General features: G+C 40.6%; 1 protein-coding gene across 7 annotated transcripts in view; it reads left to right on the top strand.

The window, feature by feature from the left end:
• Positions 1-12599, top strand: part of LOC109401719 (pancreatic triacylglycerol lipase) — a 71816-nt gene extending 59217 nt beyond the window's left edge. For all 7 annotated transcript variants that reach the window (XM_019674306.3, XM_062851108.1, XM_062851109.1 and 4 more), the window contains exons 3-5: positions 963-1667; positions 9653-9821; positions 9888-12599. In XM_019674306.3, the coding sequence (XP_019529851.1) occupies positions 963-1667; positions 9653-9821; positions 9888-10005 (992 nt within the window). In that variant the 3' untranslated portion in view covers positions 10006-12599. The remainder of the gene's footprint in view (positions 1-962; positions 1668-9652; positions 9822-9887) is intronic.

Genomic DNA, 12599 nt, shown 5'->3' with positions numbered 1-12599 from the left:
CAAATCTTTCCAGTAGTATTCGCTTCTAGTCATGTTTAAAACGATTGCAGTCAATCAGAGCTCTCTGCGAAAGAGAAGCGATTTCTTGTCATTTGAATAAATAAATGGACACAAAACATGAAAATCCTGGAAAAAATCCTCCAAACTGAAAAGTTATCGGATATCGGGCCAAAGTCAGGTAAAATTTTCTCGGACCCCTGTTGGACCCACATTGAATAACTATTGGGTCTATGTTGGGTTTGGTGGTCAAAATAGTAACAGGAGAATGATTTTATGTTGGGTTATACGTCATCAAAACGAACAAAGCTTGAACCGTTAAGCAATTAGAGCGAATCGCTCTTCATCATTTGGGTTCCAGGCTTCCGATAGAAAAGTTTTATTTTCTATTACATAACGGAATTTAAGGCAATCCAAATTCAATAGGAATATCAGAAATGAGATGATCTAGACGTTCACTGAATATTTTTCAACTACAGTGTATTTTTAAAAGGAAAAATTAATGAAAACAAAAATTTCAACACTTACTCTCCTTCTTTTTGATACAACGTTCAAACTGTTGAAGAATCATGCTAGAAGTTTCGCGGTAATTTTATGAAGGTCAGATTATATAATCAATATTTGAATTGAAATAATTTTTGTTCTATTCAACTCAAACCAATGATTACTTTGTGTAAAGCTGAATCTTCGTACAGCTACATATACTGGCTTTGTCAATCTCAGTGCAACACAACCACGAGTCTAAAATGCAGCAGATGTACTCGCTTCTCATGACAAGAAAATTCCATCACGGCTCATTGCACATACTGCCCATTTTATGATTATTGTCTCTTTAGCTTACATAACACAATAATATGCACTTTCCAGCCACGAAGACGTCGTTAAAATCATCGATTTACGGTCACTTAATCGCAATTTAACCTCTTTCTTATTTTTTTTTCTCTCCTCACACTTCTCCAACGCAGCACAAAACCAGCAAGACCCCAACAATGTGTTCAACACCAGCTCGTGTCTGGAGAAACCCTATCGCTGCCCTCACCCACGAATCAAGTTCTACCTCTACACCAAACGTACCCAGCAGAACCCGGAGCTGATCGATGTTCTGGATCAGGAGTCTCTCTACAACACCCACTGGAATCCGAAGCACCCAGTGAAAATTGTCATCCATGGATTCGGTGGGGGTCGCAACCTTTCACCCAGCCCCGACATGAGGAAGGCTTACTTCATTCGGGGTAGCTATAACATCATCATCGTCGATTACGGGTCGGCAGTAACGGAGCCATGTCTGAGCCAAATCGAGTGGGCGCCTCGCTTCGGAAGCTTGTGCGTGTCGCAACTAGTCAAATACTTGGCCAAGCACCCGCGAGGTGTTCCCCCCGATAGTATGCACCTGATCGGGTACAGTGTGGGGGCGCACATTGCTGGACTGGTGGCGAACTACCTGACGCCGGAGGAAGGAAAACTGGGGCGGATCACTGGATTGGATCCGACGATTTTCTTCTATGCAGGAACGAACAACTCGAGAGATTTGGATACCAGTGATGCACATTTTGTAGATATTATTCATACCGGAGCCGGAATTTTGGGGCAATGGAGCGCGAGTGGACATGCCGATTTCTACGTGAATGGTGGAACTAGTCAGCCGGGCTGTGCGAGCACTACAATATTTCGTGAGTATAACCCTATTTTGTGAAACATAAAAAATATATTAGGGTTTTATTGACTTTCGCTGTCAAATGGATCGAAATGGTTAATTTTGTGCTGCCCGACGTTTTGGCACTTTGTATTTGTCCTTTTTAACAGTTGGTTACCCATTCAAGTCATGACGTTATTAAGCAAAGTTTGCTAAGTTGCAGAATGCAGAACTTTTTTTATAAAATAAAATAAGATTTGATGTTTGGTGGAATTCTTCCAGAGATTCATTCAAAAGCTTCTCCAGAGAATCCATTGGAAATTTCTTACTTGGGGTATTTTACTTAATGTTTTCCAAGAACCCTCCTTAACTGCCGTCAGTCCCATCTGTAAAAAGCAAGCATTGATAAACACTGCTTGCTCTGACGTAGCAACATTCTCAGCGCACGAAAATGTGCGTTTTTTAATGCTCTTAAAACGGTTCTTCGACAAGTTTGATGTGAAATTTGAAACAAAAAAGATAAAGCGTTTAAACTGTTTTGACCAAATTTGGAGCATTTTCTCATAGTTTTCATAGGGTGGCGTTGGAACAAATCGTTTTAGGCGCCGTCCACAAATTACGCAACGTTCTAGGGGGAGGAGGGGAGTGTGGTCGAGCGTTACGGTCCATACAAAAATTTTAGGGTTTTCATACAAAAAAGCGTTACGGAGAGGGGGGGGGGGTTGTTTTATCTTTTTTGTTTCAAATTTCTCGTCAAAGTCGCCTAAGAACCACTTTTAGAGCTTCCAAAAACGCGCAATTTCGTGCACTGAGAATGTTGCTACGTCATTCAAAATAGGCACTTTTCAAGTATTTTTCACTTTGGTTACTAAAATAACACCCCTCTAATTTTTTTATATGTTTTATAACAACATTTTTTCTTTTGAATGCGGGAAAAAGATATTTTTTATTTTTGCCCCACCCCGTCATAACACCTTTTTAAAAAACTATGATTTTTTTTAAGAAAAACGCCTGTAACTTTTGAACCAAAAGAGATAACGATCATCTCAGCGCACGAAACGACGCGTCTTCAAATGCTCTACAAGTGTTACTTGGGCGACTTTGATGAAAAATCGAAACTGAAAAAGTTAACGCCAGAAAACCGGTTTTTCTTGAATCACCCTAAGTTTATTCAGAAAAATACCTCTAGATTGGTCAATTTAAAAGCTACATAAAAAGTGTCTTTATCAAACTTGCTCAAAATTGATAGATCTACAACTTTCCCGAGGAATGTATACAGTTATTCTTGCAAATAAAAATGTTTGGTTCCCAATTTCTTTGAAAATATGGACCACCCTAATTTTTATGCACATTGGAAAGAGGGCCTTATTATTAGGGACAACTTTATAGAAGACCATATTTGCCAAAAAACTCATTTGAAGGTGTCGAATGCATCTTTCCTCGTAAATCTGGTTCGTGGACCACTGTGCACTAGACCTGTTCACTTTTTTTGACCTACTCTTGTCACATCAAATTATCAATCCACATGCAAAAACAAGTCTTCAGTCCAAAATTGAGCCAAATTGATAATGGTTTAGAGGTGTATCAAATCGATTTTGTGGTTTTTCGAGCATTTTCACGAAAATGTACTCCAATATCCAGAAAATTGCACCGAAAAGGTACAGAAAACACCGTTAAAATATAGTTGGAACAATACTCTACAACTTTGCCGAAGACACTACGGTGTTTAATTTGCTTATTTCAAAGTTATTCAACAATTTTCGTTAAAAAATCGCGAAAAAATACAATATTTTTACGGTTTTTCATGTAAAAGTCATGTAAATTTACATTGTTTTAAGTGACTAATTTAATTAGCTATTGCTCCTATGTGTTACGAACATTTCGTCCATACATCATTTTAGTGTAGGAATTCATTTTCATTGACTAATTATCAAAAGTATGTCACGTTGATACTAAAAATCGCATAGAGTTGCCAGCACAAAATTAAACAAAGTTACCCATGATTAAAACGGCATTACATTTCTTTGTCGCATCTGCATCAGTTTCAATTTGGTGTAGATGGTTGAGCATGAGACTGCCGATTCGAAGATTCAAGGTTCGAGCCCTGGAATAGGATTTTTTTGCGTCTCGATCCAGCTATAAGTTAATGAGACTACACTCTGCATCTCATTGCAATTTGCCATCATAGCCTTGTTTCGAAACCGTAGAGTGCATTGTAAGAATGAAGTTTCCCTTTATCGTGTAGTTGTGTAGCTTGTGGCTAGATAGATGCAAGTAATCTCCACAGTTGTATGATAAATTTTGCATCCAGACGCAGTTTCATCATCGTATTGAATTGTTTTAGCTAAATTAATCGGTATCAAACAGATGTCCAATATTTCGTCCAGCTGATCTCGTCAACACGATTTCTTGTCAACAAGTAAACTAAATATCTAGCTAGTCCTGGAATGGGCTTAATTGGCAGGTCCCGATCATCATTATTTGGGAGATTGCGTGTAAGTCATGGGCCATGGCTCATGGCAGATTCATCATCCTAACTGCTACAAAGAAAGAAAAAAAAGTTTATTATGTATTTGAGCTTGAACCTGGGACCTTCTGATCCGCAGGCACGAGCCTTATCATCTGCGCCATTTCTGATACTTGAATCGAATCGAATTAGAATACGATGGCATGACGTCTTAATCATGGGTAACTTTGTTTTAATTCGTGCTGGCAACTCTACGCGATTTTTAGTATCAACGTGACATACTTTTGATAATTAGTCATTGAAAACGAATTCCAACACAAAAACGATGTATGGACGAAATGTTCGTTACACAAAGGAGAAATAGCTAATTAATTTGGTCACTTAAAATAATGTAAAATTACATGACTTTTATATGTAAAATCGTAAAAATATCGTGTTTTTTCGTGATTTTTCAACTAAAATTATTGAATAACTTCGAAATAAGCAATTTAAACACCGTAGTTTCTTCGGCAAAGTTGTAGAGTATTGTTCCAACTATATTCTAACGGTATTTTCGGCACCCTTTCGGAGCAATTTTCTGGATTTATGAGTAAATTTCTGTGAAAACGGTTAAAAAAACATAAAATCGATTTGATACACCTTTAAATCTTTATCAATTTGGCTCAATTTTGGACTGAAGACTTGTTTTTGCATGTGGATTGATAATTTGATGTGTCACGGAGAATCGGAGAAAAAAAGTTTCAAAGTGAACAGGTCTACTGTGCACTGTTTTGACGGATAGCGGTGCGTGCGAAGTTATCGCAAATTTGTTCTAGACTAGCGAGGTTACATCTAGAGAGGTGAAAATGTCGTCTCCACAGGGTTAAGTGGAAAATTATTTATTCATTCCGAGTGAAATGCAGAACGTACTCAACGGCAGGGATAGAAAATAGTGAGGATTGCAGATGAGTAAACATAAACGCGTTCACACGGCTGAAAGTTCTGCTTTTCAGGAACAATGATGCACAATGCATTATTTTCTGATGGATAATTACAAGGTTTACTATGAAATTTGCTCTAAAATGCACTTCCCGCACCTCCACTAGTTGTTCGCAAATATAAATTCATGAATATTTTGTTTTTGTTTTGCTTCATACTCATGAAACAAGCGGGTGCGAATAAACTCACACACGGATACGGACACGATGAGAGAAATTCCATCCCTGCTCAACGTACGTTGGATGATCATATGGGACGAGCTCTGGCTAGTCGATATTAGGCCGGAACAAATCTCATTTTCTTCTTTTGTCACAATAATCGTTGGCTCGCTAAGGGGGAGGACAATAAATAATAAATATATTTGATGAAGAAATACCCAAACAATTCGGCAAAATCTTCAAACTCATCGGATTTGTTAAGAAATTTTCTGTAAAACTCTAATGGCACCTTAAAATTTTAAAATTTCGTGAAAAATTTATTGGTGTCCCCCCTCAAAATGTTGAATTTTGACCAAAATTTTCCGAGGGGGCGGTGACATAAGAGAAAATCGAAATTTGTGTCAGCCTTATACACCACTCTATGAAGTGAGTTGGGCCCATTCCACTTGGCCTCGCTTCACGACAATGCAAGCTGGGATAGGAATCGAACGTACTTGCATCTGCATCCGGGATGGCAGCTATTCGGTTACGAACAAAGAGCTGTAGCTGTTTGAGTCCTTATCCAGGCCAGGACAATCGTGTCGAACCTCAGCACAACTTCCCGAAAATCTCATATCCAAGAGACTTAGACGCTAGAGATACAGGCCTCGAATGCCACAGTTGAGATATCGAAGAACCCATGCAAATCGCACGTAATCACTCCAACAGATGTTACGCATGTCTTGCGCCGTGATTTCGTTGATTAGATCGTCCCAACAAGCCTTCAACAACTTCAACAGTCGGTTCACCAACACTATGACCGGCTCGAGTTGTCGTTGGACCTCCACGTTAGTTGATGTTAGACATCGATGTCGTTGAACCTCGTTGGTCCCGCAGCGATTGCGATGGGTGGGTTCTCCAGAAGTTCTCTGTTAGTGGGTCATCGATAGCTTTCGGCGAAACAATGATAAAACTTTTGTTTCGCTCGATTTTACTGGTCTTCGACTCCGACCATCTTCTGCGGACTAATCTTATAGTTGTCTTTTCACTATCGAACGACCATTACCAGTCCGAATAATCTGGCAAAACTAAAGTATTATCATTTTGTCGCCGAAAACAATCGATTACCCACCAACACATCCATTCGCGGCTGTTGAACCACCTGCAGGAAACTTGGGTCTTCAGTCGGGACTTCAGTCTTAAGCTTGGGAACATTTGGCACCAAGCCCGTGCATAAGGGAGGGGCTTTGGGGGTTTAACCCCTCCCTTTTCCCAAATTTAATATACTAAGCGTCCCATCGCGTTTTACCGAAAATGGGAAATCCCTGCCTTTCCGCTTTTTGTGCACGGGCCAATCTGGCAACTACTAGATTTTCCAGAACTGCTGCATAATTCGTTCACGAAGTTGTGATTGGCTGGTAGAGAGACGTTAGACACCAGATACAATCCACCCAAAGTGGTGTCTCGCAAAAGCGGAAGGTTGTTCACTAGATATAGCTGACCTGACTTCAAGATATGGAAACAGAGTTTTACGCGGATTGCTATTGTTATAGATACTATTTTTTGCTTGATAATGCGGATTTTTAATTGATATCTTCCGCCTTATACTTCGTTAAAATGAACTCGGTAAACTTTTATTTTGCAGTTGACTTAACACGAAGATATATTTTTTGGTAGGGTTCAACGAACGTTGGAATCGATGTCTTCAGTGCATTGGTTTTTGCTGGACGATCACTTGTGCCGCTGCTGCACTTACCAATGGTACTGAGGAGATTTCGCTACTTTTACTGTCACATACATATATATTTCGCTTTCAGTCCTTGGCACTCACGGTGGTGCAAAGAGCCGAACTGAAAGATTTCCATCCTGAGCGATTGCCAGCCATCGCCTTGACCTGTGGCCAGGTCAAATTTTTGTCGACTTGCTTGATTTCGTTGTTGAGGCGGCGCCGCCATGAGCCTCTGGGTCTGCCTCTGCTGCGATGTCCTGCTGGGTTCCAGTCTAACGCTTGTTTGCAGATTTCGTTTCCGCCCCTGCGTAGAGTGTGGCTGACCCACCTCCACTTTTGCACCCGAATTTCCGTCGCTATCGGCTTTTGATGATATCGATAATGGAACTCCATGTTGGAGATCCAATTGTGAGGCCACCATGCACGAATTATATACCGCAGGCATCTATTGATGAAGACCTGCAGCCGTTCCGTGATCTCCATTGATACACACCATGTTTCACTGACGTAGAGCAGCACAGATTTCACGTTGGAGTGGAAAATTCGGATTTTGGTGCGTCGACTGATCTGGTTGTTTTTCCATACATTTCTTAAACTCGCAAAAGCAGCCCTCGCCTTCTTGATCCGTGAACCTATGTCGATCTTGGTGCCGCCATCGGCAGCCATTTCGCTACCAAGATGTTGGAAGCTTTCAACATTATCCACTCATTGTCCAGCTATCGTAAAGCTGGAAGGGTTGACCGTGTTAACATCCAACGATTTGATCATTTAGGTGCTCCATGGTAATGGGCTGCCACAGCAATCCACGATTTGGTTCACGATCAATCGCACCTACCAGGATCTCGTCGATTTCGATGAGGAACAATAGCGGTGATAGTATACATCCTTGCCTAACTCCAGCAACGACCCGGATGGGATCGGACAAAATACCGTTGTGCAGTACGCTGCACGAAAATGCCCTGTACTGTGCTTCAATGAGGCCGATGATTTTCTCAGGGAGACCCTAGCGCCTGAGGGCTTCCAACATGTTTTCGTGATTGAGACGGTCGAAAGCTTTTTCGTAATCAATATACACCAGGTAGAGATACTTTAATTGATTTTCTCCAGAATGATACGGAGCATGACAATATGGTCCACACAGGATCGTCCAGCACGGAATCCTGCTTGCTACCGCCGGGGAGTTGCGTCAATCATCTCCTGTATCCGGTTAGGGATCACTTTGCAGAGGACTTCGAGAACGATACACAGTAACATGACGCCCCTCCAATTATCGCATACAGTCAGGTCCCCTTTTTTGGTACCTTTATTAAAACGCCTTGCATCCAGTCGAAAATGTCGCGGTTTCTTACATGTTGCAGAATAATTGATGCGGTAGTTGTGCGGATACTACGGGGTCAGCTTAAAGCATCTCAGCTGATATGCAAACGACCCCTGGGGCCCTGTTCGATGTCATGCTACGGATGGCTGTTTCTATCTCCTGCACTAATGGAGCTTCGGTGTTGACACGGGTAATGTGTCGAACCCGTGGAGGATCATGCTGAGGTGTTGATAGCGTGGCCGACACTTGAAAAAGGTTTCTAAAGTGCACGAACCAGCGTTTCAACTGGTTAGTCGGGTGGTTCAGTAACTGTCCAGACACGTGTCTTTCACGGGCATCGTAGCATTCATCTTGGTCCCACTAAGGTGACGTGAGACATCGTAGAGGAGACGGATGTCGCCGGTGTTTGCTGCTTTCTCGCCCTCGTCAGCTAGGGAGTCCGGCTGCGCTCTTTTGTCCCGCCTACATGAGCGTTTCACTTCCTTCTCGAGAGCCGAATAGCGCTGACGGGCTACGGCTTTGGCTCCTCGTGGTTTTGCTCGCTCTATCGCGACTTTGGCGTTCCTTCGCTCTTCTATCTTCCTCCAGGTATCTTCTGTGATCTACTGCTTTCTCCGGGTGCGTAGCTCACCCAAATTATTCTCGCCGGTGGCGATGAAGGCGTTCTTGATAACGATCCATTGATCTTCTACGCTTCCACTTTCTAAGATATTCGCAGCACGGCTCTCTCGCTGCTCGATACCGAGGCGAACCAGCCTAGGGCTGAATGCCTCGTAAATAAAGCTAGTAATAATAAATAGCTCCTCGACAAAGAACCTTTTCAACGCATCGTCTTCCAGTCGGCGTGTGTTGAACCAGCGCTCGATTTTCTCCTCCTGTCGGAGTCAGATCTCGTCGATTAAGAGTTGATGGTCGGACGTAATGTCGGCGCTACGTTCCGGAATCTTAACCACGACAGCATTCAGTTGACTGAGTTTACTCCTTTTTTGCTTCTTATTTTAAGTGATGTCAATCTTTAGAGAATTTAATTACTGAGTATCGAAATAATTGTATATTGTGTATTATTATACTAATACTTGGTCGTAATTGTGAATATTGCGTAACTCACTGGAACCATCTGTTCCCAGCCAGTTCAGCAAACTGCAGTAGAATAATTTGGCATTATACGACCTCACGGCTCACGATCAAGGCGACTTACTCAGCCAAAGCTCCGTTGCTCAATAAGACAGCATCAAACTGACAACCTCGTCATGATGCTTGCTATCACTGGTATGGTAGGGGAAGGACAGGCAATGGGAATGATTCCTTTGTTCACACATAACAGTAATCTTAGAATCTTGAAACATGAAATTCAAATACGGCCAGATAAAAGAAATCCCTCTTTCCATTGCAGAAACGCTCGCCTGCGACCACACCAAAGTAACGCCGTACTTCATCGAATCGATCAACAGCGAACGTGGGTTCTGGGCTGGTCCCTGTTCCACGTTGGTGTCCTACCTGCTGGGCTGGTGTGAACCCAAGGACTCCGATTACGTACTGATGGGCGAGCACGTTTCCCATAAGTGAGTATCTTGTGACACAGAAATCTAAACTGAAACTCAAATTGACTATTTCATGTTCGTTCTCAGAGCTCGTGGAGTGTACTACGTAACGACGAACGCCAAACCCCCTTACGCCAGGGGCTTTCCGGGGAAGAATCGACGAACGGCCAAAAACAGCGAATACGGTGGCGTCCGGCGGAAGTGACCCTGGTAGACGGTTCTTCCAAAGCCGAGCGGAGTCATCGAAAGCAAAATGGTTGTGATACAATAAAATATGTTATTGTTAAGAAGCATAGAAGCATACACCGGAGCGCACGGAAATCAAACGCCGAAATCAGTGACATAAAACCGTATTTCTAGAGTTAATTGTGTAGAGTAGAAGTGTAGTGTGTTCGGATACAGAGTATAGAAACTAACAACGTGGGGAAAGTTCAAATACGCAGCAGATTAACACCGTAACCGTAGGCAGTAGACATGTAGAGAATCAAAACCGTCGAATAATTTATGCACTTTGGCTAGAAGTGAGCAGCTTAGAAGCGAATTAAACTAGTAAACGCGCCAAATAGATTTAAGCTTCCAAGGAGAAACGGCACGCGGAGTGCTTTGCGAAAACAAGTGTTACCTGTTCTGAGGAATGCCACTTGATAGGATTGTGAAATGTAGCAGTAATGATCAAAATAACTTGTGCTTACTGAATGACGTGCAAATAAAGTGTTCACCTTAGAATAATGAATAAAACGCTTTTCGATTCTCAACAGTTTAATATATACGTATCTTTATTGTTGTCTCATACTTTTAAATGATTCAATATAGTTGCTGTTCTTCTTGTCTTTTTTTTTTTAATTTTATCTTCGATTGCTGTTGTAGCCGTTGTACCACACTTCTCTATTGGATTCTTTGGGGACTTCAGCTTATTTCCGTTTGATTTTCATTTTTCATTACATTTACCGTAGAGCCTACATTCGCTCGCGAACACGATGAAGAAACGTACTTTTCCAGTTAGTTGTTATACATACGATCAATGTCATAGTTGAGTAATGGGTGCACTTGATTTGATTTATACATTGGAGACTAGTGTAATCGAACTTGAAACTTATGATTTATTATATTTCATTATTTACTAGAATATCCTATCACCTGTCGCTATCAGTGTAAACAATTATATTGATAATGATTTGCAATGTTTTTCTTTATATTCTTGTTTGTCAGTTGCCTGAATACTGATTTTCCCCTCTCCTGCTCAGCAAAGATTTCTGTTTTCTTCCATATAATAAGAGTCTGTTAAATACTTTTCAATTCAACAACAATTAGTATAACGAAACTTAACCGGTCTGAGAATCGGCCCAGCTCTGAACGATCAAAACGGCTAGGTTGTCTCGTTGTCTGCTAGTCTAGATTGGGTGTGTATATTGAGTTTGTTATACTTACGGGAAGGATGTGCTACTAGAAAGGGAGGATGGAACTTACTGGAGAAGTTGCCATCCTAGTGGATTTATTAGGTCTATTAAACTTATTAGTTATTGAATATACAGTGCTCTTTAGTTGATAAGAAATAAATGACAATCATACTTATTAAACGACTATATGGTAACAGAGTTAAATCGATCACTTTTAGGGACAGACATATTTGTTGAAGAAACACAAATCCTAATGAACCTTAACCGCAATACCCGTTATTGAATTATTTATCCATACATATTAGTAACAAATTTGACTAAATTAACTGAACGTGTAGAATCAGTCACCTGTTATTATGTACAGGGATTTGCATACTGTTTTAAATTCTGCGTACAGGGTACTAAATATATACAATGATGCACTCGATTCCAAAATGGTTGTTCCTATTCAGTTCATTATGATGCAGATGATGGCTTCATTATGTCTACACTACGCTCCATAGTAGAGCAGCAAAGTTAAATATTTGCTTGCAGGCGTACAACTAAGAAGCGGTATTTTGTTTAAATCAGCTAGTATTATACACAGATTCTTCTGAATCAGCGCTTACAATCTAGAGTTTTATTGTATTCGTCACATTTGTGATTTGTTTGGTTTTTGCTCTTTACATGCTTGCTTACATGCTAAAGGTAATCAACTAAAAGTGAATCGTGTTGAAAACTTAACAATTGATTGAAAAGATAAACGGTTCAACTCGGAACAGAACATAATCGTTAACCTGTGTTTTATGATTATCTTACATACTAGGGTTTTATTGTCAACACAGCCTTTGAGAGTGAGTACACCTCAAATTGGTTTGGTTTATTCTTAACTTATATATATATCATCCGTATTAGTCAGGATTTAAAATTATCTAATACTTAAGCGTCACTCTATCATCCAATTCTCACGCATTCCTGTCAAAAATAAAAACTTTCGCATTACGTTCTCCACTGGACTGTGCACTTAGATTTCATAAGTGAGATAACTTGTACACTCAGGCAAATAAACCTATGATTATCATAAGGTCTAATTTATGAAATGGCCTTAAAACAATTCATAACGGCTAGAACGATTTTCATAAGGTCGGTCTATGACGCAGAATCGACTCACAGATTGGCTTTTATACACATTTAGCAACACGATATTCTCAAGCGTCGATCTCAGTGATCTCGACGTTCATGGATCGATTCCAGTATGCATCATTTTGTGATTTTTCTGCTCTTTTCATAAGTTTATCTTATGTAATTAAGTCATAATAAGCATGTTCAATTTTCATAAGGTATTCTTATGGCATCCATACTTTACAGTTATGGCTAAATTTCATAAAGTATTTTGATGAATTTCGGTAGGTTACTTCGCTGA

This window comes from Aedes albopictus, chromosome 2 (assembly GCF_035046485.1).
Source record: "Aedes albopictus strain Foshan chromosome 2, AalbF5, whole genome shotgun sequence".
Lineage (NCBI taxonomy): Eukaryota > Metazoa > Arthropoda > Insecta > Diptera > Culicidae > Aedes > Aedes albopictus.
This window is presented reverse-complemented; position numbering and strand designations above follow the sequence as displayed.